Source organism: Dioszegia hungarica (genome assembly GCF_025882075.1).
Source record: "Dioszegia hungarica strain PDD-24b-2 chromosome Unknown MKK02contig_6, whole genome shotgun sequence".
Lineage (NCBI taxonomy): Eukaryota > Fungi > Basidiomycota > Tremellomycetes > Tremellales > Bulleribasidiaceae > Dioszegia > Dioszegia hungarica.
In genome coordinates, this window is record NW_026515768.1 from 17,208 (window position 1) to 43,985 (window position 26,778).

At 57.0% G+C, this 26,778-nt stretch overlaps 10 protein-coding genes across 10 annotated transcripts; 7 read left to right on the forward strand and 3 right to left on the reverse strand.

Annotated features, from left to right (window-relative positions):
* Positions 1-128: 128 nt before the first annotated feature.
* MKK02DRAFT_23270 (putative mannosyl-oligosaccharide 1,2-alpha-mannosidase) lies at positions 129-2,985 on the reverse strand (the record flags this gene model as incomplete). The annotated part of the gene is made up of 6 exons (XM_053086701.1): positions 129-445; positions 503-567; positions 610-780; positions 813-2,111; positions 2,153-2,204; positions 2,247-2,985. 6 exons carry the CDS (start codon positions 2,983-2,985, stop codon positions 129-131), a joined length of 2,643 nt encoding a protein of 880 aa, XP_052947523.1.
* A 1,772-nt stretch (positions 2,986-4,757) lies between these two features.
* On the forward strand, positions 4,758-6,936 carry MKK02DRAFT_23012 (putative 3-hydroxy-3-methylglutaryl-CoA (HMG-CoA) synthase; the record flags this gene model as incomplete). The annotated part of the gene is made up of 8 exons (XM_053086659.1): positions 4,758-4,933; positions 5,085-5,113; positions 5,164-5,520; positions 5,672-5,736; positions 5,783-6,063; positions 6,167-6,461; positions 6,510-6,677; positions 6,802-6,936. 8 exons carry the CDS (start codon positions 4,758-4,760, stop codon positions 6,934-6,936), a joined length of 1,506 nt encoding a protein of 501 aa, XP_052947524.1.
* A 1,329-nt stretch (positions 6,937-8,265) lies between these two features.
* MKK02DRAFT_22466 (uncharacterized protein) lies at positions 8,266-12,244 on the forward strand (the record flags this gene model as incomplete). The annotated part of the gene is made up of 6 exons (XM_053086570.1): positions 8,266-8,493; positions 8,707-9,194; positions 9,265-9,311; positions 9,410-9,873; positions 9,906-11,369; positions 11,402-12,244. The coding sequence occupies 6 exons, from the start codon at positions 8,266-8,268 to the stop codon at positions 12,242-12,244; spliced, it is 3,534 nt and encodes a 1,177-aa protein (XP_052947525.1).
* A 209-nt stretch (positions 12,245-12,453) lies between these two features.
* On the forward strand, positions 12,454-14,626 carry MKK02DRAFT_42119 (multidrug resistance protein fnx1; the record flags this gene model as incomplete). The annotated part of the gene is made up of 10 exons (XM_053091846.1): positions 12,454-12,769; positions 12,831-12,976; positions 13,022-13,103; positions 13,152-13,252; positions 13,286-13,648; positions 13,708-13,718; positions 13,766-13,873; positions 13,943-14,115; positions 14,159-14,193; positions 14,240-14,626. 10 exons carry the CDS (start codon positions 12,454-12,456, stop codon positions 14,624-14,626), a joined length of 1,722 nt encoding a protein of 573 aa, XP_052947526.1.
* Positions 14,627-17,089: 2,463 nt separating this feature from the next.
* Positions 17,090-17,697, forward strand: MKK02DRAFT_42121 (uncharacterized protein; the record flags this gene model as incomplete). Its single annotated transcript, XM_053091847.1, has 2 exons — positions 17,090-17,488; positions 17,623-17,697. The coding sequence occupies 2 exons, from the start codon at positions 17,090-17,092 to the stop codon at positions 17,695-17,697; spliced, it is 474 nt and encodes a 157-aa protein (XP_052947527.1).
* Positions 17,698-17,770: 73 nt separating this feature from the next.
* MKK02DRAFT_31329 (uncharacterized protein) lies at positions 17,771-18,991 on the reverse strand (the record flags this gene model as incomplete). Its single annotated transcript, XM_053088260.1, has 5 exons — positions 17,771-17,898; positions 17,960-18,129; positions 18,192-18,380; positions 18,478-18,611; positions 18,656-18,991. 5 exons carry the CDS (start codon positions 18,989-18,991, stop codon positions 17,771-17,773), a joined length of 957 nt encoding a protein of 318 aa, XP_052947528.1.
* A 348-nt stretch (positions 18,992-19,339) lies between these two features.
* MKK02DRAFT_42123 (putative GTPase inhibitor) lies at positions 19,340-20,587 on the forward strand (the record flags this gene model as incomplete). The annotated part of the gene is made up of 4 exons (XM_053091848.1): positions 19,340-19,368; positions 19,418-19,846; positions 20,021-20,229; positions 20,355-20,587. The coding sequence occupies 4 exons, from the start codon at positions 19,340-19,342 to the stop codon at positions 20,585-20,587; spliced, it is 900 nt and encodes a 299-aa protein (XP_052947529.1).
* Positions 20,588-20,907: 320 nt separating this feature from the next.
* On the forward strand, positions 20,908-22,438 carry MKK02DRAFT_23035 (mitochondrial carrier domain-containing protein; the record flags this gene model as incomplete). Its single annotated transcript, XM_053086663.1, has 9 exons — positions 20,908-20,981; positions 21,128-21,182; positions 21,249-21,366; positions 21,413-21,511; positions 21,566-21,807; positions 21,891-22,067; positions 22,135-22,155; positions 22,208-22,280; positions 22,332-22,438. 9 exons carry the CDS (start codon positions 20,908-20,910, stop codon positions 22,436-22,438), a joined length of 966 nt encoding a protein of 321 aa, XP_052947530.1.
* A 378-nt stretch (positions 22,439-22,816) lies between these two features.
* On the reverse strand, positions 22,817-24,079 carry MKK02DRAFT_42125 (uncharacterized protein; the record flags this gene model as incomplete). The annotated part of the gene is made up of 1 exon (XM_053091849.1): positions 22,817-24,079. One exon carries the CDS (start codon positions 24,077-24,079, stop codon positions 22,817-22,819), a length of 1,263 nt encoding a protein of 420 aa, XP_052947531.1.
* Positions 24,080-25,043: 964 nt separating this feature from the next.
* MKK02DRAFT_31331 (uncharacterized protein) lies at positions 25,044-25,841 on the forward strand (the record flags this gene model as incomplete). Its single annotated transcript, XM_053088261.1, has 3 exons — positions 25,044-25,408; positions 25,535-25,683; positions 25,708-25,841. The coding sequence occupies 3 exons, from the start codon at positions 25,044-25,046 to the stop codon at positions 25,839-25,841; spliced, it is 648 nt and encodes a 215-aa protein (XP_052947532.1).
* Between the last annotated feature and the right edge of the window lie 937 nt (positions 25,842-26,778).

Here is a 26,778-nt window from a genome sequence, read left to right on the forward strand (position 1 = left end):
CGGCGTTGGGTTGGATAGCAAGTAGCGCGTCAGCGAAGTTAGTATCTGATACTCTGAGTAAGCGCCTCCCATATCCAGTCCGATCAATCACCAGGTTAGCCCAGGCCAAGCAGCACAATCCATCCCGCCTACCCAGTCACCAGATCCGGCCGCTGATAAAACTCCTTCGGCAACTGTGGTAACAATCCCGGCCGTCCCCCACCCCCTCCCATACCCTTGCCGCCACCCGCGGGACTTCCAGGCCCAGATCCAGTCGTTCCCCCGTCGATATGATGCCGCAGATTCGCCTTGATAGGCTCGAGATGCGCGTGCCGGGCCCATTTCTGGGCGTGAGTGCCTTGAGCGCGGACGCCGAGGTCGGCGTGTGGGGAAGAAGGGGGTGGAGGGGTCCAGAGTTTGGAGTGGCCGGGTGAGTGGGTGGGATTGGAGATGAGCGGGTGTGCTTCTAAGCGATGTCAGCTGACTTCACGACATTCCGAAGTCGTATAAGAGGCAGACGTACCGGTGTTCAAGACGTAGTCGTCCAGGTTGAGCAGATCGGTATCCGCATGAAGCAGGTAGTGATATCTGATGTTTAGCTGAAGCTCCCCTCGCTAGCCTCAGACTCACTTGAAGGTCTCGGCAAAGGTAAAGCTCTCCATATTGTCCCCATACAGGATCTTCTCCTTGGTGACATCATGGATCGAGCTGATACCCCCATCAACCTTGGCAGCCGTCATCCACGAGACAAACATCTTCCATCCTCGATCTTGCCATTTCCGATCGCCAGTGAGGCGGTACCTGCTATCAGCCCTGCCCATACTCGCACTCACATGTAGAAGATCGACTCGATCGTCTCGGGCCGATTGATTCCCCGCCCATTGACCGTCCTCGTTCCGATCGGCACCCCCTTCAGCTTCTGATAGTACTTCTCCGGCTCCTTCACCTGCCCCACCGGGATCGCCTCGTGCCCCAGCGTACTCCAATCATCCGCCCAGTGATATATCCCATTCCCATCCTTGGACGCCCTTCCCTCTTCGACCTCTAGATCAAAGTCTACCTTGCTAGGTGCAGGGTGGTACGTCTCGCCCGTCGCGAGAGAGATATTTTCATACGCCAGCGCCGCATTGGTGGAGTCGTAGAATTCGACCGACTCCGGCTGGAGACCGGACGGAGTCGCCGCCGAGAGCCAATAGCAAGACTCGGTGAATGCCTCGGCATCATCCATGTCTTCTGGCCGGTCCAAAAGTTTGGCGCCGAGTCCGAGCATCGCGCCGGCAAAGCACGTGAGATGCTCAATCTCGGGCACGGGCCGGCCATTATCCCATTTCCCAATCGCGAGGAGGTCCCGGCCGGGGACGATATCGAGGTCCCAAAAGATGATCTTTCTGGACGCGTCCACCGATCCCTCGTAGAGCCGCTTGTACTGCTCCGCCTGGGGCGAGCTGGGTCCGCCGAGGAGCCGATACGCCTTGATGAGGTACTCGTAGTAGCTATCTGCGAGACCGCCCCAGGCAAATGTACCAGACATGACGGTGTCGATAGACGCATCCGGCTGGAACCAGAGGGGTATGAGGGGTTTTTGGGCCGAGCGGGGGATGACGCGCGCGTCCAGATAGTCGATCGTCCGCTGGGCGAGATCATGCCATTGACGATCGCCGGTGAGTTGGGCGAGGCGGAACAGCTCCAGTGTCATGGTGCCCACCTCGGCCAGGGAGATGGTGCCCAGCATGAGCTTGAGTTCCGAGCCGGGATCGACGCGGTTGGAGGGGAGACCGGATTGGGTATTGTACGCCGTTTTGATGATATGGGCGAGATCGACCGCCCGTTCCAGCATGAGTGCGTCTCCGCTGAGATCGTGCGCGCCGAGGAGACCGCCAAGATATCGGATGGCCGTCTCGAAGATACCGAGGCCGACGTTGCGATCCCGCCCGACCGAGACTTGGTCCTCGAGCGGATCCTCGTCGTGCGGCAAGTCGGGCTTGGGAGGGAGGGTATAGCCGTGCGCCCAGTCTTTGCCAGATACCCAGTCAAAGTTGAGCTGGTTGACGTGGGGGCGACAGAGATTGTACTCGTCGTTGAAGCCGAGGAGGAGAAGGGTGTCGAGGGTGTCGACGATGGATGCGCCCCAGCTGAGGAGTCAGCTCAATCTCAGCGGATATGGGCGACCTACTTGTTGAAAGGGTCCGAGGACTGCTTCGTTACTGGTCTCACTTCGTCGTGACCTGACATCAGCTCATATATCAGGAGAAAAAGAACTAGCTCACCCCATGCGTGATCCTTGTATGCCTGCCAGGCGTGCGCGAATCCCCTCTTGACCGCCTCTGCCCGCTCTCCTCGTATTGCCTTCCACGCCGCGTCCTCTTGTCCCTCCAACACATGCTGTACCCTCTTCCCCTGCTTTCTCGTCCTATTCCATTCCTCCGGTCCACTCCAGCTGAGAACGAAAGCGCTCTGTGGAAACTCCTGCTTTGGCAGATTCTCCCCGATCGGCGCCGGATGTGGAGAGATGACCTCGCGGAGTTTGCTATCTGGGTAGGCGTGCAGTTTCGGTGGACGGAAGAAGGTCGTAAGATCGATCTCTGGGAAGAGTGCGGACGGAGGAGGAAGGAGGGAGATGTCGGGGTCAAAGGAGGGGATAGAGGTCGAGTTGGGATAGGTTGGGTAAAAGTGGTCGCCGTATCGATCGACGATATAGTCGAGCCCCTCGAGCTCCAGCATGGCTTTGGCTTTCCCCTTTCCTGTCGGTGTAGGCCGGCCAAAGATCCCTCCATTCTCATCCACCCACACCCCCTCCGAGTTGACCCCATCCCCTCCCGAGGCTTCTCTCCGCCAATCCGACAGGTAAAACACCATCGCGCCCATGATGACCGCCGCCCCGACCCACTTTCCCCTCCTGCTCAAGAGCCGCCTGACCATCCTGGATGGAGATCCACCCCTCGACTGGGAAGAAGCAGCCTCCGGATCGTAGCCCTGTCCGAGCTTGATTCGGGGTGGGGGCGACATTGGCAATCCGAGGAGACCGGGCGGAGCGACGCCGGATATTCTTTCGCGTGAAAGTGAAGGGTAGAGGATCTCGTATGTGCCTGATGTAGTAGGTGTACGTCTCTGCCGTGAGGACTGTGACATAGCTGGAGAGGCAGAAGAGGGATAGATGTAGAGGTCAAGGGGGGCATTCAAAGGCGCGTTTCAGATTAAGGTTTTGGTGCGTCCAAGGGGGCTGGAGGAATGAGGAATGTGGCACTTTTGATGGGGATCATCAGATCAAGAGCAAGACTGTGCTGCTGCCGTCGTCCTGACTTGGGCAGACCATGAGCTGCTAGGTAATCTCGATCATACATGTCCTACACGCAAAAAACGTGAGTTCTGGCACTGACCGGCAATGCGGGCTAGCCGATACCGGTTGGACACAGCCGAGGACGGGGCTGGCAGATTGCGTGGAGCCCCCTTGCAGCTTGCCACCTTATGGCCAGCCTCTATCCCTCGTATGCGCGATCTTGCTCGTCCAGTGATGACGATGTTTACACCGCGGGTACCTTTTTCGACTCGCCACCTGTCTCGTCACCCCGCCCAGCCACTGTGCAGGAGGTATAAAGCAGAGCTCCCCCACCACCTTCTTCTCTCATCCTGTCCCTCACTCGCAATCATCATCCATCGCTCCACTCGAACCACACTCCAAGACTCGTGTAGTAAGAACTTCAACATGTCCGTCCTCAGTACCGCTCAGACGCCCATCCCGGACACATCCTGCCATTGCATTTGCTGCAAGCGATGGGGCGTGCCTCATCAAGGTCCTCAGTAAGTCATACCAAATTCCAGTTTGGCATACTCTGCTGATATGTACAGCACGTTGGAGAGCGTGACAGTCCTTCTCCACCGTATCTGTGAGGAGAGGGAGATATGCGACAAAGACTTGATAGATATCCAGGCGAAGATTCGGAAAATTGACATGCGTCTCAGATCCATAGCAAGTGTATCTGCTACACCTTGAGCGATTCCGACTGATGAAAATACAGAATCTGAAGACCTACGACTACGATCTCCTGGGAGCCATCACGCTCGGTCAGAAGCTTCGGCTGGCGGTGCAAGAGTGGGATATCTACGCCACCTGGAGAGCTCAACTCCGTGGCTACCGACGCGAGGCCGAGGAATTCATCAAGGCGAACTCGGGGTCGAGCACAAGCCAGACTACCACCAAGAACGGCTGGGATCTGTCATTGGATGACCTCCCTTTCGGTGAGTCGGCGGTCAGTTTCGGATGAGGAAACAGCTGATATGACAGCTGAGCAGGAGGAGGGGGACAGCGGCTTGATTTAAAGTAGCTTGTGGAGTGGATATATAAGCAGGGTATTCAGTATGTGAGAGCCGAGAATAGGCGCGTCAACAAGGTCACTACAGCATTTGCGAGGGACCGAGCTCCCCCACTTCCGTCAATCCTCAAGACCTTCCCGCACGCCTCTCAGTCCAGCTTCCCCCTCAATTTCCGGAATGAAAATGCGCATCTTCTGGTAATGGGTACCAGCTCTCGGTGAAGCTCTCTCTTCCTTGCCTAGATCTCATGATAAGACTGTAGTCGGAGATATAGGGAACGGATGACATCCTCCTGATCTGCCACTGTCGGGCGGTCTTTACGGCATCGTACGTCGCGTCGGATTTTTCGCTGGGGCAACTTTAGCGCAGCTCGTGCCATCAAAGCCTTCTCCTTCATACATCTACCTGCCTATACTTATAGCTCACACTCACACTCCTTACATCTCCACACAGCAATCATAGCCACCATGTCCAACGAATTTGACATCCCCGCCCGCCCCACCAATGTCGGCATCCACGCCATGGAGATGTACTTTCCCAAGAGGTGCATCTCGGAGGATGCGCTCGAGGACTTTGATGGGGTCCCGAAGGGCAAGTACACGATTGGGCTGGGGCAGAAGTATATGGCGTTCACGGATGACAAGTGAGTACAGGATTGAGCATGGAGGAACCGGATGTGAAGGGGAGGAGCGAGAGGAATGGGGGTCCGAGCTCAGGCGGTTTTTTGGGAGTTCGGACGGCTTGTAGGACGGGCATAAGGACATTACGAGTGAGAGCACAAGCTGACTGTACAGGGAGGACATCAACTCGCTCGCTTTGACCGGTACGTCCCCCCTCCCCTCCTTCCCCATACCCTTCTCGCTGACTCCCCAGTCGTCTCCTCCCTGTTGTCCAAATACAACATCGACCCCCGCTCCATCGGCCGTCTCGAGGTCGGTACCGAGACACTGATCGACAAGTCCAAAGCTACCAAGACGCTCCTGATGGACCTCTTTGGCCCGGCGGGGAACCACGACGTCGAGGGTATCGACAACAAGAATGCGTGCTACGGGTCCACGGCGGCGCTGTTCAACTGTATCAACTGGATCCAGAGCGAGAGCTGGGACGGGCGGAACGCTATCCTCATGTGTGGAGATATTGCGATTTATGCGGAAGGCGCGGCGCGGCCGGCGGGTGGGATGGGGGCGTGCGCGATGCTGATCGGGCCGGATGCGCCGCTGGTCGTTGAGCGTGAGTCTGAGCGTCCGGGCGCAGCGAGAATGTGTCGGAACAGTCTTGGACCGGGAGGGCGAGACCGTTCGCGAAGAAGAGTGGGGAACATGAGGAGGAGGGAAGGCAGGGCCTGCTGATTATCATCTCTTGTGACTGTGCTGATTCCCAGCTATCCACGGCACCCATATTGCCAACTCTTGGGATTTCTTCAAGCCCGACCTCAGCTCGGAATACGTGAGTCCCACCTCTTCCGCTTCACTTAATCTGCGCTGACCTCCAGCCCACCGTCGACGGCCCCCTCACCCTGAAAGCCTACCTCGGCTCCCTCGACTCGGCCTACACCACCTACCTCGATAAGGCGGCCAAGTCGCGCGCGCGCGCCGCCAAGAACTTTTCGCTCGCGGGTGTCCAGGCTGCCGTCTCGGATCTGGCTGGCCAGGTCGCGGGGCAGGTTGCTGGGCTCGTCAATGGTGTGAATGGCGCGAATGGGCATGGGGAGGAGAAGGAGGAGGTGGTGGGCGGGACGGATATTGAGAAGTTTGATTATGTCTGCTTGCACTCGTGAGTCCTTGTTTGATTCTCTTTGATCGGTTCCTACCTCCAAACCCCGGCATTGCCTGCCCTTCCTTGATTTTGGTGTCCGATGGCTCCCGCTGACACCCAGCCCCTACTCCAAGCTTGTCCAAAAAGGCCACGCCCGTCTCTTTTACAACGACTACCTCCGCAACCCCACCCATCCCATCTTCGCCTCCATCCCTTCATCCATCAAGGACCAATCCCCCTCCGACACGTACGCCGACAAGGTTGTCGAAAAGGCCTTCCTCGCCGTCGCTGCGGACCACTACAAGGCGTCTTGCCTGCCCGGATCGGACTGCGTGCTGCGGTGCGGAAACATGTACACTGCGAGTCTGTACGGTGCGCTCGCTAGCGTTGTCGCGTCCAAGCCGGAGGGCCTCGAGGTGAGCTAGGCATCAATGAAAAGATATGCGGATCAGCTGATCAGTCAGGTCGGTAAGAAGATTGGGATGTACGCGTTCGGCTCGGGATGCGCCGCTTCCTTCTTTGCTATCAGGATCAACGGGTCGACTGCCAAGATCGCCGAGACGATGCGGTTGAAGGAGAGATTGGCCGAGATGGAGGTCAGGCCGTGCCAGGAGTATGTGGACGCTATGAAGGTGAGTTGGGTATGGCCGAGATTGCTTCTTCCCGTCTTGGTCTTACTTTGCCGCTATTCCCTCTCTGCCATCCCTCACTCTTTCTCCACCCATACTTCCCCACATGACCATAGCTAACCCCCAGCTCCGCGAAGCCAACCACAACGCCGTCGAATACTCCCCCAAGGGCCTCATCGACAACATCCAGCCCGGCGGTTACTACCTGAACGGCATCGACAAGATGTACCGCCGGACATACAGCATCAAGCCCTCCGCCTAGACTTGTCGTCACTTGTCGGCATATACGCTACGAGTACCATTTAGAAGAGCCGGACGTTTTTGATATTGGGGAGGATAAGGTAGACTGGCCTGGAGAGGTAGCATGCATAGAATGGGACAATTTCTGCTTGATGGGAGCGGGTCGACCTTGCGTCGTCAGAGTACACAGCTCGGATGTCTAGTGTTCAGGAGCGCAGAGAGCTGGAGCGTACCGTATTCTCAGATCGAACACCCCACCCGGAGCTTTCGGATCGGGTTTGCGGCTGGAGTCACGAGTCGCGCCATCAGCTCGCCAAGTCACTCGTCACTCGTCACATTTCATCATCACCTCTCTATCTACTCTATCCACTCCGCTTCGTCTTTTACTGCGCGAGGCTCATAGAGGACACAGCAGCCACTGCTCTCGCTGTTTGCTCACTCTACGACGGGTCCACTCCACTCGAAAAATCAGTCTCGCCGCGCAAAATACCTTGGGAGACTTATCGATAAGCTCCAGATCCCAGATCCGTTATCGGCTTTGGTCCTTGAGCAGATCACGAACGTGCCCGCCTACGCGCGGTATCCTGCATTCGAGGGGTACACACGCTTCGTCTCAGCTCCCCTCTTTGTTGTGTGCATAGCGGTGCCGGCGTTATCGCAGGCGGGGCAGAAATCAGGAACGGTCGTCTCGAGGTGAGTGGGGCACGTTTGTCATCATCATCATCCAGCCCCCTTTGGCCCATCTTCAGAAATTTCAGCTCATCAACAGATTGACATCTACAACATCTACCTCATAGTAAGGTCTATACGTACTCCACTGCCCTTCCTGGCAAGACAGACGGACGTCCAGCCAGCGGCAAAAATCGCTCAGAGATATATCAACCGCTGGCGAATCATTTGTTGACAAGCTTGAGGTAGAGGGATTTCTTGCTTGCTCGCTCTATCGAGTCCTATGAGCCATATCCGGTACGTTTATCACTCGCCAAGGTCGTACAATACATACAGTCTGTTCACTTGAGATGGCCAGCTGACATGGTAGATCCCGTATGACCCCCTCTCATACCTACCACCCATGCCTGCCCCATCCACATCACCTCAGCGACCTGCTGTCGCTTCAGCATCAAATACCGCTCATCCCCCTTCGAGCTCCTACAAGCGCCTTACCCCCTCTTCAGACCCGACAGCATCGTCCTCTCCGTTGAACTCACCGCACCTCTTGGCCGGCCCATCATCTTTCGCCGGCCCATCCACGCTGAGCTCGTCAAGATGGCCATCGGGTCGCTCGACCGTCAGTCCAGGCACGGCTCAGCAGTCCTCGTACTTTGTCCCTCGCTCCACGTCCCGCGCCAAGATGGACGAGAGCGGACCGTCCAAAATTACCCCTCCGCTCCCTCGGCATCCGTCAGGGTCGGGCCGGAATGGGTCGTCACCCTCGCTCCAGCGCAGGAAGAGCAAGGGGAAAGAACGAGCAGATGATGGAAAGAGGGAACGGCCGGCCTTTCTCAAAGAGATCGGGTCGGCTACTATCAGCCTGCGCGCCGCGGCGGTGCAGGACCTCAGCGATGACGATGGGGAGGAGGTCCTGATCAGCAAGACCGGCAGTGCGAGTGGGATGCGCCGGGGAAGCGGTGGAAAGGGAGATGCAGCGGGACGCACGCCCAGTGGGAGTGGGAAGAGCCGGACAGGGTGGTCGGGGATCATGCAGGAGATGCAGGGGTATTCGCTCGGTGTACCACTGGACGACAAGAGCCCGGCATCACAGACGAGTACGCTCCCGAGTCCGCTGGAACAGCCTCCCGGATTCCGGCGGTACGGATCTGGCGTGCGCGCACCTCTACCTACCATCACCTCGCCTATCGTCTCTCCTCCCGCTCAGTCCGCCTTCTTCAAGCGGTCCAACACCGCGAATCGCCTCCCACCTGTCGCGGGTGCGGTCCGCCGAACGCGGTCCAACTCGGTCCACGTGCCAGGTCGGGTAGGGGACGGTACCGGCTCCTACTTTCTCCCTCACTACTCTACCGACCGGGCGTACTCTCGTCCAGAGACCAGCGCGCTCGAGACGGACTCTGGAGGGGCGAGTCAGATCAACCTCGAGCTCGGGCTAGGCGGGGCGTTCGATGCGTCGTTCGGCGAGGCGCTGAGAAGAGGCGTAGGGGGAGAAGAGATGCCGCTCCCGCAAGAAGCGTTGAGGGTGTTGACGGAGGCCAAGGAGAGTTTGGAGACGCGGTTGATGGGCAAGCAGGGGAGGAAGGGGAGTATGGGGATGGGACTGTTCAAGGAGTCTAGGAAGGCTTTGGGGAAGAAGGCGGAGGAGAGGGGGACACTGCTCAAGCGGGCGACGAAAAGCGAGCATGGGACACCGCCTATTGCGCCTACGAATGAGACGGCGGTCCCGCCGTTATCTATTCCGGCTCCATCGGTCCCAACTCCCCGGAAACGGGGCTATACCAAAGCGGAAGCGGATATCAACCAGCCTCCCCCGCTTGCTCCACCAGTCGCCAGCTCACTAGAGGAGGCGAACGACTCTGGGGATGCAGCTTCGATCGCAGCGTCTATCCGGATCCTCGCCGCCTCGCCCGTCCTCTCCCGTCGGTCTCGTGCTTCCCTCATCAACCCCGCGGACCTCCCCAATATGGTTTTGCCAGATACAGACTATCGATCCGCTCATCGCGGCTCTATATCGATGAGCGATGACTCTGGGTATACCAGCGGGACCGCATCCAGCCTCTCACCCTCCGGCTCGGAAGACGAGGAGGATTCAGATCCCGCGCCCAGCCAGTCTGAAGAAGATGGCTATTTCAGTCACCGCCCCCATAGCCAGGACATCCACAGCGATGATACAGAGATGAGTGCGGAGGAGGTCGAGGAGGATCGAATGACGGTGCCGCTCCAGCCATTCAACCATGCTGTCGGAGGGCATAGTTCGATCTACAAGTTTACACGAAGAGCGGTCTGCAAGGTGAGCAATACAAAGAGTAGCGCTGATCCCAGCCATTGGTCAGTCGAGAGAATCTCTTCTACGAGGAGGTCGAGCGGCTTGCTCCTGCTCTACTCGCCTTTATCCCTCGATACCTCGGCGTCATGCTCGTCAACTATCGAAAACACCGTCTTCCCACCGACGATGATGGCGCCGGCACCCCCGCCGATCCCGACTCCCCAGCTATGACCTCTCCGGATCCATCTGCCCCTCCCACACCCGCATCTCGGCCACACCTACAGAAATCAGCGTCCATGGCGACTTATCGCGAAGCGGACGTCGAGGTACCGGAAGTATCACTCGACTGGAATCGGCACGTCGTTCCAGACTGGCTGTTCCGGTCGAGCAGGGATGATCGGCGCGGGCGATTCCGGCGGGAAACGAGCCAAGTCAGCGAGGATGATGCGAGAGGGGGGCGGCTCCGGCCTTCTTCGGCGCGGAGTCAGGAGTTTATCCGTCCTGGTCAGTCGTCGCCAGGAAGCTCTTTTGGCGGGTCGTTTGGCGCCTCGCCTAGTCTACGCGGGATGCCTTCTTCACCTTCGGGCCTGACGATCCCTCGTGTTGTTCCGGAAACGAACGACGCGCCTACCCCTCTTCCCAGCCTCAACTCGCCTGTCCCCTCCCATCTACACCACACCGTCTCCACTCCGCTTCTCCCTCATCGCGCCCTCTTCCCTTCTTCGACCCTCTCGCACGTCCCTTCTGCCAGTGACGTCCACCTACCGGGATACTGCTCGCCGCTACCGTGGGGCGGAACCGGGTCTACCACGGTCAACACAAAGCTCAAAGATCACGTCTTTGCTACGATCCTCAAGCGGCTCAAGAAGAACGCTAGTCATGCGCTACATCCCCATCGCGGCGAGGACGCGGATGACGAGCACGAGTCGGGCAGCGGGACGGCGAGTCTATCGAGCAAGAAGATACGGCGGGGAAGGGGACGGAAGGGAGAAGGGAAGAGTGTGGATCTGAGGTCTGGAGGCGAAGGGGAGGAGGGGATCCGAAGGACCAAGAGCGATATGGTGCTCCATGATCGGAGGGGCAAGAGGGAGGAGAGTGAGGATCGGGGCATGTTTGACATGCAGGATCTGGAGGAGGGAGAGGGGGAGTTGGAGGTGCGGAAGAAGCCGGTCTTGAACCTGCTCAATACGTTACGGCCAATGACACCCTCGACGGCCTCGCCGGTACCCATCCCATCGGTATCGTCTCACCTGCCATCTTCGTCCGCCTTACCTACTCCAACCCTCGACACCCAGCCACCTTCGACAACGGACGATCCACATACCGGCGCAGCGCGGCAGGAGCTCTTCATCTTTATGGAGGACCTCACCGGGCGGCTGAAGCACCCGTGCGTGCTAGATCTCAAGATGGGGACGAGGCAGTACGGGTACGATGCGACTCCTCTCAAAAAGAAGAGTCAGCGGAAGAAGTGCGATGCGACCACGTCGAGAACGCTAGGGGTGCGGATGTGCGGAATGCAGGTGAGCCATACCTACGATATAGCTAATGACAGGTCTGGAACAATTCGACCCAATCTTTCGTCTCCAAAAACAAATATCGCGGACGGGAGATTAGAACGTCGGACTTTTCAAACATCCTGCGTCTCTTTCTGGACGACGGTGAACGCCTCCTCACTGCGCATATCCCCTTCCTCATCCAAAAACTACACAACCTCGCGGCGATCGTGCTCCGGCTCGGCGGATTCCGGTTCTACGGGTGTTCGCTGTTGTTGATTTACGACGGGGACAAGGAGGCGCAGGATCACTTTGTGAAGCATGCGGGGACGATAGGGGAGGTGGAGACGCCGATGCCAGGGAAGTTGGGGAGGGTGGAGGAGGAACGGAGCACTCGGCCGGTCGAAATTCCCCCAAGTCCATCCCGTCGGAGTCGGAGCGTCGACCATCACTCGAAACATCGGCACCATCACTCGCACTCCCATTCCCATTCTCACTCCCGGACCGCTCACTCTCAGGACGATACACCTTCTCAGGCTCCCAAGAAAGCCTCCAACCGTATCCGAGGGGAGATCAACCTCCGCGTCGTCGATTTCGCCCATACCACCACCGGCGCCGATTTCGTTCCCATGCCTCGGGACCCGGACGAGGACGTACAGGCGCTAGGGAAGGGGTACGATACCCGCTTTGATCCCGAGACGGGGCTGGCGTTGGCGCGTTTCCCGCCAAAGCACGCGGATAGGCCGGATATGGGGTTTGTGTTTGGGCTGCGATCGGTCGTGGAGGCGTTACAGGATATCTTGGCGGAAGCGGGCGAGGGGGCGGTGCAGGTCAAGGAAGAAGGGGATGTCTTTGAGCGGGCATTTGGAAGTGAGGTAGATCTGGGAGCGTTGTCGACGTAGGGTAGCCAGCCATACTTGTAGCGATAAGATAAGGGTTAGAGACACGCCAGGCACACAGATCGATCAGGCACCACACAGGCACATGGTTCAGTTCGGATATACCCGACGGTGTTGACGGAAACAGGAAAAGTTGGTTTGCTTGATAAGCTGCATTTCTACCTTGTACATACTACTGACTTACTGATTGATACCTTCGAGGCGCGCTCAGGATGTCAGCTATCATCATCGCTCCCGCTCCGCCGCGTCCGGCAACCCCACCACCTCCTGCCGCCCCCTCCGAGGCCTCTCCACTCCTTTCCACCTCGGCCCTCGAAACGCAACCCCTCCTTCGCTCTGCACCCCTCAAGCAGACCATCTCGCGGACGCGCTTCATCTTACTGCTAGGCGGAGTATGGAGTGCCAACTTTGTCATGGCGTTCCAGGCGATGGCGGTCCCGACGACTGCGCCGGCGGTGGGGAGCTGGTTTGGGCATGCCGAGCTGAGCAGTTATTTGGGGAGCATGTTTACGCTGGCCAGTACCGCTGGTAAGCTAGCTTTCAGTCTTTATGGGTGTCCAGAGAGGTGGTATAGGCAGCTGATCAGCAGTAATACCACTATACGGGGTCTTCAGTGATACGCTTGGCCGCAAATTTGCCATGGTCACAGCGTGCAGCGTGTTTGCCATTGGGACAGTCATGTGTGCACTCAGCCCAAACATGTATGTGCTCATAGCGGCGAGAGCTGTATCAGGTGTGAGTACCTTCATTGAGATTACGAAGACTCAAGCTGACTTGCAGCTTGGTGGAGGAGGCATGTTGACGGTGTCTTCGGTGATTGTGACGGATCTGGTCCCCTTGAGAGATCGAGGGTTGTATCAAGGTGAGCTTGCCCCTTGAGCGACTCATCCTGATCGAAGCTCACTACCAGGCCTGATGATGGTTGTCTTTGGTGCAGGCTCAACACTAGGAGGACCAATAGCCGGCTGGCTGGTAGACCACCTCGGCTGGCCCTCTTCGTTCTGGGTACAAGTAAGCTCTCCTTTGCGACATCGCTGACCCTAGTTCCCGGTCGTCCTTTTCTGTATCCTCATGGTCACCCTCCTCCTTCCACCAGCGCCTATCCCACCAACACATCAAACCATATGGGCCGGCCTTGCCTCGCTCGATTGGGCAGGAACCGTCCTCCTCGTCGGCGCAGTCACGACGCTCATCCTCGGCTTCTCATTCCACACGTCGTACCTGGAGCCATGGTCCGCTCCAATCGTATGGGGAAACCTGCTCGCTGCGGTATTGGCAGCAGGAGCATTGGTGTTGGTGGAGCAGAGGGTGGCGCGGCCAGTCATACCCCTCGCCATGTTCAAGGAGAAGCACACAGCAGCGGTATTGATGAGCGGATTCTTCATGTCCGTTGTCGCCCAAGCTTTTGTGAGTCACATCAGCTATGACCTGGTCGCTGTAGCAATGCTCAGAGCTGATATGATCAGATGTACCAAATGTGAGCTAGCTGTTTTACTTCGCAGGGGATGTGCAGCTGACACCCAGACCGATGTACTTTGCGGTCGTCCTCAACACCTCGACCGCCCAAGCTGGGCTTATGCTGTCTCTTACATCAGGATTCGGTCAGGCTGTGGGATCGATGTACGCCGGACAGTGAGTCTTGAACCTGTAGATATGGCGGTCGATGTATACCGCTACTGCTGGAACTCCGCTGATAGGCAGGCATATCCGTAGGGGCGGCAAGTACCGAGTCATGGGCATCCTCGCTCTTGTCCCACCGATGATCTGCTCATTCATTGCTGCGCAGTGGGACCCTAGCTGGACCACTACTGGATACTATGCCACGGCGTTCCTACCACCACTGGGCTACTCGGTATTCTTATGTGTCAATCTCAGTCAGTCCCTTCCTAAAGAATCTACGATACAGCTAATCATCAGTCGCTTTGATTTCCGCCGTGGACAGCAAGATGATGGTGAGCATCTACCGTCCTCTTGGCATTAACTTCCGCTGACTCCCAGCCCCGCGCCACCGCCCTCCTCTACACCGTCCGTTCCCTCGGCGGGACACTTGGCATCTCCCTGGGCGCATCAACCCAGCTGGGTCTTCTCTCACACCTTCTTCGCCGAAATCTTCCTGCAGATCACGACAAGACAGCGACTATCAACGCTATCCTCCACAGCAGCAAGACGGCGATCCGGGCGCTTCCGCAGCCGGCGCAGGATATCGCGCTGAAGGCGTACGGCCAGAGCTTGAGCTGGGTGTGGATGGGGTGTGGGGCGGTGGCGGCGTTGACGCTGACGAGTGCGTTTTGGGTGGAGGAGAGAGAGATGGGGCCGGTGAAAGAGAGAGGGAGAAGTAGGTGGGGCAGAGGGAGGAAAGCCGCCAATGGGGAGGATGGAGACTAGATCTGGAGTATCTTTTTGGTCGGACTTGCGATCCCACTGAGCTCTCCAAGCTCGATCTTAGTACGCATCTTAGCTCTCACCTACTGACCACAAGCTCCCGGTCTCTTACGGCTACCGGAGACCATGCTGATGCTTCGACTCACATTGTCACGAAAGACGTGCTTGGGACACAGGCAAGCTTACCAGACTATAGGTAGCATCTACGCATAGCTACTTCATGCTCCTGGGAGACGGTCCTGCTGAGCCACATGATCAGAGCTGATTGAAGCCAAGTAAGCAGGCGGATACAGTATACATACAATATGTGCACGCTCAGACTTTGTAGCCAAGTACCTTGTGGTAAGCACGGGCTCCGTTGTTGTCTATGGGCCCGTAGAGGGTGAGTGTTGTGAGCCCGCTGTTTTCAATGGGAACAGTACCTTCAAGCACCGACAGAATCGCTGTCTTCCTGACACCATCGAGTGTGGGATGATCTTGTATCTCAGTAGCGGCATTCTCCTTGACCTTGGCATCGAGTGCATCCTTGCTGAAGAAAGAGACAAGGGTGCTGTAGGTCGGGAATGTGATGTCGTTGGACTGGACCATGAGCTTACTAGGAAGGCCGGTCTCCATCGAGCACGTACGGGTCGCAGAAGTGATGTCCGCCATGTCTGTGGGTGTGGGTGTGAAGGTCAAGTGTCTGTGCCCGGGAGCAGCGTGGCGGGGGTTTGGGAGATCGTATAGGTGTAAGATAAGTGGCGATGCTAAGAGGAGAGCCTGCAGCTAAGAGCACACCGGCCTTGTCAATCCGAGTCTCCGGCGAGGTCATGCCACCTCCGCGTTTGGAATAAGCGTACCTTTGTTCGCGGATCCTTCCATCCCCAGCAGAGCTGAGGCGGTCATTCTAGAAAGCACTGTCGCAGTAGGGCGTGTCAGGACTCGGCACTGCTGATGGCGGCTTAATCAACAGCAGGTGAGAAGCGGGAACGAAAGGTTGAATGACTCTGTGGTGTCCAGGTAGTGATTGAGGCTGTGCAGGGGAGCAGGGCACGTGTACAGAAAGGAAGACGGTCGCATGGTGTTTGAGGACAGACCGGGTTTCAAAATGGTGGAGCCACATATATACTTGACTTTTCCGCCTGTCCCCTGTCACATCCCTACCGCAACATCCTCGCCACTCTCGAATCAATCACCCTGCCGACCTCCACGCTGGGCCGTCTTTTCATACGATACAATGAGCTCTTCCGCCGACGCCCAGGATACTGCATTCGCGGTCCTCTGGGCCAATATCATGCTCCGAACCGAGGCCAGACAGCGTAAATCGACTGTCAGCTTCTTCGTCACGCGAGCCCTTATACCCAGCATACAGAACGACAATCCTACGCCTTACCTGCGCTCGTTCTGGGTCACAAATGCCACTGTAGCCGCTTACAACACCACCCTGCGCTCCCTGGGCAGTCCTGATACTTTACAGATACAGCTGGGAGAGCTCCGGGAGAAGCTGATAACTCAGAAGCGGGTTATCACTGCCGAATAGAACCAACGGTCCTCGGGGGTCAGCCATGTCTACCCAGCTGAGGATACAGCGGCGGGACGGGACGATGGAGAGGGCGGTGAGGGTGATGCTACCCCGGGTGATGCTCCCTTTTTCATGAGCGCAAGCTGCCTCAGGTCGCGATCACCCAGCATAGGCCAGCGCCAGCGCGGTCAGCCATCATCCATACACGTTGTCCCCGATCACCATGTGATATGCATTCCACTCTGCATCAAGTGAAAGACTTGCTGATCAATGCGGGGCGGCGCATCACCCAGCACATCGTCTTGAACCGAGCATGATTCGGACACGTCTCTTGTAGCGGTGTGCTAACCGAGCGCGGCGTATGTGGAGACGATCGAGAAGTCTTGTATCGAGCGGTGATGCCCCGTGCCGCGTTCTCAATGCCCTCAGTGGAACCTTCGATCCCGAGCTATTGGATCGGAGTGAGGCATGGGCCAAGTCGCTCTAAGCTGCGCTGGCAATGTAGACGGGGTTCATCGCTACAGTAAGCGGCCCGCTCGATATGCCCGCCCACCCTTCCCCCTTTTATCCGCCATGTATTCTGCTGGAGTTTACACGGATCATCGATTCATCCCTTGAGCACTGCTATCACGTGTGATAGAAGGATGATGTGAACTGACATACATGTGCTGAGCGAGTAGGCTTGGACCAGGCCCGGCTTTGGCGACGCGCCACCTGCTAGTCTGGGCGCCACTGTCATCCGCCACCGCTGCGCTCTGACTCTGCTCCGCATTCCTCATCTCGGCTATATCCGTCACCCGGGGTTGCAGCCCAGTCGCCGAGGCGTCCCACTTGCTGGGTGTGTGGGTGTTTGCTGGGTCATAGAACCCTTTGACACTATCACACCATTCCGCACTTACGCGCAGGAGGGCTCATCGAACAACTGAAGGATCTCGCGCCAAAGTCGATTTGTACCTCCGCTCGCCATGCCCTCCCCGTCCAAGTCCTCCGGCCTTATCTCCACCCCCTCCCTCTCCCCATCCCTCGCCCAAACCCTCATGTCCGCCTCCCTCGCCTACGCCGGATCCATCAAAGTACCCATCAACATCTGGATATTCGACCCCTCCCTCCACCCCCTCCTCTTCCACCGAATGGAAGGCGCCAAGCTCACCTCGATCGATATCGCCTACAACAAGGCCCTCACAGCGGCGGGACACCGGCTGTCGACCGACAAGTACGGGGATAAGGTGAATGGGCTGTTGCATGGGATTGGGCGGAGTAATGGGGGGAGGTTCTGCACGATCGCGGGCGGGGAGCCGATCTTTGTGGATGGGGTTTGTGTGGGTGGGGTGGGTGTGAGCGGGGGGTTGCCGAGTGAAGATAAGGTGAGTGACGCTCGATTTGTGAACGGCTCTTTAGGCGGCATCGTCTGCTTGGCTCTTCAGGTTCTAAAGCAAGTAGACAGGCCGTCGAAAGGGGTTTCAAGAGAACAGAGGCTTGGACCACGGCTGATATGCAGGACATCGCGCTGGCAGGCATCAACCACCTTCTCAGGACCTTGTCTGCAAACGGTCCGGTCAAGGCGAAGTTATAGTCTCACGTCTTAGAAGTATGAGTGCCAGTTGTAATGCGTCGCCCAAGCTTTATCTCGTTCTGTCTAATCCTAGCTACCCCTTACCTAAGCTGGCGCGCCAGTGTTGGTCGTAAATCTTGGTTGTGCTGATGATACCCGCGGCAAGACCAGTGAAGCACTTGACTGGTTCGGCGAACCATGTGAGGTGAAAGACATCGTACGCTGAAAGTCAGCCCAAGATTTACGACAATGAGCACAAGCTGGAGTTATGGATGAGACGTACATGAGAAGATGAGATCCGCGAGCAGTTTCCGATTTGTCCATTCCGCATCGGATAGCTCTCTCTGCGCCTTGTCGTCAGACACCACCAATGCTACTGAGGAGCGCAGCCGAGGTAGAGTCTGTAGATGCAGCTTGTATAGCGCGATCACCGTCGACGTGAACCATAGACGACTGTTCTGTCAGCATTTCCTCTAGAACGCGGCTGAGCCAAGGTAGCAGCTGTCCATACTCACTTTGACCACTTGTCCCCTGATGCGCCTAGGCGTTTACTGACCAGACCGAGCCGGCTCAGGCAGAAGAGATCGTCTGAGATCCCGCTGGCGAGGTCCATGAGGTGCCGTAGTATCGTGGGTGCGGAGGTGGGGGAGGGGGAGAGGAGGTGTGAGAGAGGATGGAGGGGGGTGAGGAGGATGAGACATTTCCTGAGGGTCAGCCAGGGATATTGGTCTCAACGAGACGGATGAGTGGCACAGCAGGTGGGTCCCGGGTATGAGGGAGGAGTTCAAAGTTAAGACATACCGGGTCAGACTGAGGCTACTGACGGCCTGCGTGACCCTCTTTCTGTTGGCCAGGAACCACCTTGATAATGGCCGTATACGGACGACTAGCGATAGAAGGTATAGATACGTCTTGAGCGAGTACTGGACACATTTCTACCTATCAGCTTTGCCCCCAACGGGCCGAACGTTAAACTCACCAAGACCTTATCTCGCCCCTTGCTCGTATCCATCATATCCCCCATCACCGCGAACCTCACCGGCGCCTCATACCGAACCAGCTCCATCACCTCCCGCTCCCTCTCTTTGCCCTTCCGCCTGTCCGAGCTCGTATTTCTGGCCAACGCGCCGAGCGCGTCTTGAATACCCGGGCCAGGAGCGGGATGGTTCGGGTAATGGGTCGGTATAGGTATCGGCGTGGATGAACCAGCTGGGGAGTTGGTGTCCCAAGGATCAGAGGATAGGTGGTGACCGTGAGAGCGGTGTGGTGGTTCGAGATGCCATGAGTCCGGCATGGTCGGGAGTGGGGCGGACATGTCTCGGGTGGAGAGTCGGCGCGTCTGTAAGAGCTGGGGCCGATTTGCGCGAAAGATTCTCGCTGTGGTGCTATGTATGAGCAGTTGGTTAGCCTGGTAAGGCGTGCTGTCACGCTGTCACTAAGTCTCGGTGAGGTAGATAGAGGATGATGTTGATGGGTAGATGAGGAATGCGAAAAGGTTTGGTCGTCGCCGGTTAACCATTTGGGTTCAACTTCTGCCTCTATACATCCACCACCTCATACCGCATTGAAGCGGTACACTGACTGAGCTTAGCTCGCTGACTCCCGATACTGAGACGGTAGCGCGCGCATTGTACTCTCAGACTGCTGCTTGAGCCTTATCAAGATGGTCAACCCTAACGAAGATACCGAATTGTACGCCTCCCCCTTTCCCCTTTTCCCCTTGCTCCTTGCTGACCATCAGCAACGACGCTCTCCGGGCTCACGGCATCCTCCCTCCCAAATCTCCCTCGCGCTCTCCATCCCCCGACATCCCACACATCACCCACGCCGATGCCGTCGGCGCTATCGCCGCTACGGCGGACCATCAACAATTATCCCTTCTCCTGGAATCCGATAATCTGGACAGCGATGACGAGGCGATGTTTGAAGAGTACCGCAAGAAGCGGATGAACGAGATGCGCAAGGAAGAGAAGAGGGGGAGGTATGGGTCGTTGATGCCATTGGGAAGGGAGGACTTTGTGAGGGAGGTGACGGAGGGGAGTAAGCAGTTGAGAGAGGGAGAAGAGGAGGTTGATGAGCAGGAAGAGGGTGAGGACGATGAGGAGGCGAGTGGGAGTGCGAGTAGGAGATTGAAAGGGACTGGAGTGGTTGTGTTTCTGTATAAAGACTCGTGAGTACTGCTCGGCCCGTCATTTCGACCCCTCGCGGTTACGAGTCCGACCTTTACTATTCTTGCTGGAAGCTTCCACCCCTTGACTGGCATCTCTGATTATCCTACTTTCTCCCTTTGATCTAGCCCTCTTTCAACCTCCCCTCGACCATCTTATGCCGAGCTGACAAACAGGGTTCCCCTCTCCCAACATCTCCGCCCCCTCCTCAACACACTAGCCGCCGCCCACCCATCCACTAAATTCCTCGCGATCCGCGCCGACCTCTGCATCCCAAACTACCCAGACAAAAACGTCCCTACGCTGCTCATCTATCGGAATGGGGATATGCTGGGGCAGGTGGTCGCCGGGGCTGGACTGAAGGGGTTGAAAACGGGTGTAAAAGGTGAGTCACCTCCTGCTCTGCGGCTCGAGCATCTTCTCGGGCGAGGTCCCGCTTCTAGCGCTCTCTATGCTCACGGCAACGCTACTCGCTGGACCATGCCATCTAAGAACATAACTAACGAGCAGACCTCGAAGCCCTCTTACTCCGATATCAAGCCCTCGAGAAGCCTTCCGCCGCTCTGCGACAACGCCGAGGGGAGGACGAGGACGACGGGGACGCAGATGGGCTAGACGACGATATAGGTATGGTCAACACGCGAGGGAGCGGAATACGGACGGGCGGGTCCGGCCTGGGCGTGGGGAGAGGGAAGGGGAGGAAAGCGGAGGCGGATAGCGATGGGAGTGATTTTGACATTTAGATGCATAGACCTTCATCAGCGAGTATATGGCAAGTCTGCATTGATCCTGGGAGGGGCTGCTGTGATAGCTACATAGTCATATAGGCAAGCTCAGCGTGGCAGCATGCAGCCTGTGCAGCCTGTGAGCCAAAAAATCCGACCGAAGAAAGCCGGTCCAAGCGGGTCCGGCTAGACCGGTTAACTCACCCTTGACTCTTCTCTATCCCCTCAACTATACTATATCTGTTCTTGCTATCACTGTACATCTACGACTGTAGCTGCATACTAGCGCCTTGCTGCACAACTTCGCGACCCATAGCCAGGAAGAAACAGATCGGAAAATGGGAGATTCAGCTATCCACGCGTTGGCGGGCTCAGTTGGAGGTTGTGTTTCCATGGTGTGTTTACATTTCGCGTTTGCTTCGTTCAGACTCGAAGAAGACAGAGTACATGCTGACACTGTAGGCCCTGACTTAGTGAGTGCTCAGTGCAGTGCTAAATGCCGTTCCGGCTCGCAGCTCTCTAAGACTCGGGTTCTTCTCAGGGGTACTGACCCTTCAGCCCTCTCGTCAACCTCTCGACCAGGGCTGCGGTGCAGACCAAGAAGGAGAATGTGGTAAGCTGATCTCCACTTTTCAGTCCCGAATATATGGTTATAGAGGCGCTGGTGGCTAATGGACAGACCATCCCCGAGGCTATCGCCCGTACCATCAAGACCGAGGGCATCTCTGGTCTGTACTCTGGACTCAGCAGCAGTCTCTTCGGTATCGCCGTGACCAACGGTGTCTACTATGCCTTCTGTACGTATCATCCCCTCCTGACGCGATCATCCTCGCTGACATGCAGATGAGGAAGCCCGCTCCTTCCTCATCCGTCGCCGCAAGACAGGCACCAACCTCTCCGCACTCTCCACCTCGGAAGGCATCCTCGCGGGCTTGGTGGCTGGTACGTTCTCCGCTCATTCCCTCTTTCTCTCTTTTACTGGTTGCTGACTGACAGGATCCATCACCACCCTCCTCACCAACCCCATCTGGACGGTCCAGACCGCCCAGTCTACCAAGGCCGTCGCGACCACCCCGACCGCCGCCGGCGCACCCGTCGCGGGTGACGCGGCCCCGGTGAAGAAGACCAAGCTGTCTGCGAGCCAGGCAGTCAGGGAAATCATGAAGCAGGATGGGCTGAAGGGGTTCTGGAGAGGGATTGGGCCGGCTTTAATTCTGGTCATCAACCCCGTTATCCAGGTCAGTCCTCTCGCCCAGCTTTCGCGTCCTATCTCTCAAGCACTTGCACCTCCTGGCCCTGCGTCACCTTGGCTGATCTCCAGTACACCACATTCGAGCGCCTCGTGGCCGTGCTCCTCGCGTACAGACTCAAGCGCTTCGGATCCGCCCCGACGACCAAGCAGCAGCTCTCCCTCGGCCGCAGCTCTCTGTCCGACTGGGACATGTTCTTCCTCGGCGCTTTGAGTAAGCTGGCCGCGACCGGGACTACCTACCCATACGTGAGCTATGTAACCCCCTGGCCTTTCTGCCGTCAGGCGAAGAAGAGGAAGCGAGCTGACTTTCCAGATTGTCGTTAAGAGTCGCTTGGTGCGTTCCTCATCTTAATCGCCGAGGTCAGAGCAGATACTGACTTTTTTAGCAAGCCGCTACTCATAAGTACAACTCGTCCATCCGCGCGGTGCTCGACATTCTCCAGAAGGAGGGTCTCGGCGGTAAGTCTTGCTCGACCCTCCGGCAGGTTCGTACCTCAGCTGACACGATAGGCCTCTACGCTGGACTCGCTCCCAAGCTCATCCAGTCATGTCTGACCGCGAGTATCCTGTTTTTGGCCCAGCGTCGTATCTTCGAGGCGGTCAAGAAGGTACGCTGATACCTCTTTATTCTGACAGGGCGCACTGCTGATCCGGTCAGGCTATGTTGATCGCGGCGGAGAAGAAGGCTTTGATCGCGCGCGCTTAATCTAGCTCGCTGCATTAGCGGGATAGAGGTGGGCAGTGACATCGGTACAGGTGCTGTCCCGTGTGCGATGGATGATGGGGTGGGATATCAGACGTAGATATGACACGATATGGGGGATGTTTGCGAAGAGTCAATGGATGTTGTCTGCTTTGGTTTGTACAGGCCGCAGGTATGAATGTCTTTGCTCTGCTTCTTATCAGTCGTCTTTTGGGTCTGTCAGGCATATCTGATAGGTGCGGGACGGGCAGAAAGACCTGCACAGCTACAAGCTACAAAGTACAAGCTACAATCACTCCCAGTATGTTGCCTGATCGAACGAATAGTTTCTAGGTATTCCCCCTTCCCCCCCTAGTGCTCCCTCGTCCGCCGTCCCCAGCGCCTGCTCTATGAGTCTATAAAATCCTCCTTCTTCCTCCCCAAACACTTCGTACATCTCCTTCAACGTCCGCATCGTCCGCTTCGCCTTCTCCTCGCCCTCGTCTCCCATTCCAGCTGCAACAACCGCCGCCCCTGATCCCGACACTTCTCTGCCCAGCGCCAACCACCTGATACCCTTCTCTTCCCGCTCATCCGCCGCTCCGCTGGGCCCTAGGAAGTCGGCCCATTCCCGCTGAAGTAGCGAGAGTGTCTTCATCCGGAGTCGAGATTGTAGAAGGGTCCGGGGCGCGCCGGAGACATGTGGGGATGTAGAGCGGGATGAGGATTGAGTGGGTACGGATGTTGCTGGCTCGGCGGGTGTAGAGCTCGACGCCATGATGGTTCCTGACCGATGTCTCCCTTCCACCTCTTCTTCCCCCTCCTCCGTCCGCTCCATCTTCCCGAGCTTGCTCTCCCGCTTAGGCACAGCCACCTCGCTCTCCCTGCGCGACATGACAGGGCTGGCCGCCTTGCTCGGCCCATTCGAGTACTGCGCCCAATACTCCCGCTCCCTCTCCTCTTCATCGATCTCCGTCCCGCCTACCGCACCCATTTCTGGCGATTGAGGCGGTGAGAAGCCCGCCCAGTAGTCCTTGGCGTCCTGCTCGTCCTCCCCGTAGGTGTTGGGGTCGAGACTGCCGTTATCCTCGACGTCGGTGGGTTCCGTCGAGATCGCAGATGGTGGCTCCACCTCCCTGGTGTTGTCCGCCCATCTCAATCCCATCTCCTCCGCCTGCCCCGGTAGTCTGAGACCGTGGAACCCCCATCCCTCCTCCGCGTCGTGCAGAAAGTGCATCTCGACCCCTTCCCCCTCGCGCCATTCTTCCTCTCCTTTTCCCTCCTCCCAGATGCCCGTACGAGCTACCGCGTGCTCGCCATCATGTGCGTATTTGGTGGGTCCGAGAGTGTACCCGCCAGCCAGGGACTCGAGGCGCCGCTGTAGTGCTTCCGAGGTGATGGGGAGAGGGAAAGGGGAGAGCTGGCGGTCCATCTCGGACAGGTCCGGGGGTAGGTAGAGGAGTCGATGTCGAAACAGAGGAGTGAGCAGGTGTGCGGGCAGAGGGGGTGCCGGGGGGAGCAGGAAGGGTAAGAGGAGGGGTATGGTATCGGCTTGGAGGGGTGAGAGGGGGGACATGCTGCTGAAGGATGGTCCGGGGTATATGAAGGACATGGAGGTGGTTCAGTCAGTTTGGCGCTGTGAGGGGTAGCGTTTACGGCACGTTTCAGGTGGAGGTTTCTCGGCTAAGAGCTTATCCGTGGCGGTCACCGGAACGCCGGAGCCACAGCGTGCAGTACGGAGCTCCGGCTGCGGGCAGAAGGGTGGGGGGGTGGGGATCCGCTGGATAGGGTCTGCAGACTGCAGGTCCTCTTGAGGTCGACCGCGTTGCTCGATTCATTGAGCCGAGTAGGAACATTCCAGAGGTAGGTGGTGGTAGCCCTGGCCAGTGGCCATCATGCTCTCCGTTCAAATACTGACATCAGGCGAGGTTGCTTCTGACATGAGCATGATGCGTCGAATACAATTTGTCCGATGACCGAAACTAGCTCACAGTACTGATACAAGTACTACCCTTGCTGTAAAAGTCAATCAAGCAGCATTCCGGCCATACTGTGTCACGCCGACCAAATCGTTGGTCACTGCTGGACCGACTAGCAAACTATGACCATGTGGGACTCGGCCTAGTCATCACAGCTTCGTATCAAGTCACTCGGGATAGCGCGGAGCTTGAACAAGGGAGTAGCTGACACGCGCAAGTAGGTCTTCTCATGGCGCCATACTCGATCACCACCAGCAAAGGCGCCCTTATGAGATCCCTGACACTATCGCTAACGTCACAGTGAAGGGATGATACCTGACACACCGATGCTGGCTCCAGCTATCGAGATCTCTGACATCGTGCTCGCTGGGTCTGAATTAGAGAAAGGACTGTCTACATATGACACACGATCGCACATGGAGTCTTTGTCCAAGGAGGTCTATATAAGCGCCTTCAGTCCCCGTTTTTTGTTCTCTGTCTCTCTCTTTGTGCTTTCTGCCTTCTGCTACAACTAGCCTGGAATCACTCACACCCCTTCATCGCACATCTCCTGCTCCGAACATGCAGTCGTCCTCGACTATGAGCGGGAACATGAACATCCTTTACAGGGACCTGATCAGAATCCTCATTCGCGACTTCCTCTTCAAGGCTTCATTCACCACTCTCCGGATCATGAAGGATCTCGAGACGTACATGCAGACCCGCAGTCCAGGTTGGCCGAGGGCCCCGAACGAGCAGGACCTGACCGATGATCCGGCCCAAAAGTATCACGAAGGTGTGGCATTTCAGGCTGTGTATGAGGGGAAATTGCAAAGCCTGAGATCCCTCATCAGATTGCGCAGTGAAATTCCGTCTGCCGATGTCAAGGACACGGAAAGGAGGATACTTACTGAGTGGATCAGGCGTAGTATACCATACGAGAACGCGTGAGTGAACGAGCACGTTTAGTGCTCCCCAATAGTAATAGTACGGGAAAATACCAGGCTGATATACCATTACCATGGTCCTTAGTATGGTAAATTACTAATACCAGCTATATGCCTTGGTATTAGTATGGTATTTAGTATCGCCCCCCGCGAATCCAGTGGTAGCAGGTATTACCAAGTACTAGGCCTGGTATACCAAAAATACTACAGCTTTTCCGCCACCCGTCCTTTCCTGAGCTGCTTACTGAGTAGCAGTCCCGCCAGGAGGACTCTGCGTCAGTATTACAGCTCTCAACTAGCCTTTTGGTACATGCGGACATGCACTGGCGCTGCTTCTGCATCTGTGACCACGAACGGCACTCCTTTGTTCGAAGTCAGACACTATTTTGTCCGAAGTCAGACACCACTTTGTCCGAAATCAGCACCGCTTTGATTGGTCTACAGCCTGATTATGGCTCTACCATGGCCTGAGAGGGTGATGACGGGGATGATTGGACTACGTTGCTGCTCAAAGAAAGCCTCAATGTTCGCATGCTTGCAGCCACATACGACTTTGGTGGCGGACTGGGTGGCAACGGAAGCAAAGATTGCTCCTCATGTTCCTCACTGGGTCTCACCCATGTCCGCACTTTCGGTACGAAATGAGCAGGGGTAGGCTTAGGGAGGAGCGCTCCTGGCAATCTGAGCACCTTTATAGCATCATACGGCACTCTATTGGACGATGGAGAGTAGTCTAGAGATTTCCACTCGGGCCTGGTATACCATGATATACCAGCTTGGTATTGGTATTTTACCAATACCATGCTCTCCCGCCTGGTATAGTACGATTACTTACCAGACGATTCTCCTGGTAGATAGTATGGTATTTGGTATTGGCCTCCGGCCCTCCACTGGTGTTAGTATATCTACCAAAATACTATTGGGGAGCACTAAGCACGTTTGCCAGACATCTTCGCGAGTTCACCCCCCAGCTATCCGTCGGAGTTCACAATCAAGAACCGGACCGCAGAGAGCCTTGCTCTCTGGGGCGGGCCCGATCTGCATGTGGACGCAGTGGACACCATCGTTGAGGAGACTCTCAACTGTACAAGTGCCTTGGAAGACATCAAGAAGGGCCACTGCACATGGCCCGTGCCTTGACTTCTGCGCCGGCAGCCAGTGGTCCCTGATCTGAGCCTCGCCGCTGTGCATACTGGGCGGGGTCTTGAATTGAATTGACTCTCTTGTTCTCCACTATGCATATTCCATCTCTGACGTGGCATGTCAATTCCCAGGCTGGCAGTGCGCCAGTCACAGCGGCAGGTCATATTGTGTGGACATCAGAACGGCGAGTCCAGCACTCGTGAGATGCAAATGGATGCGAGGTATGG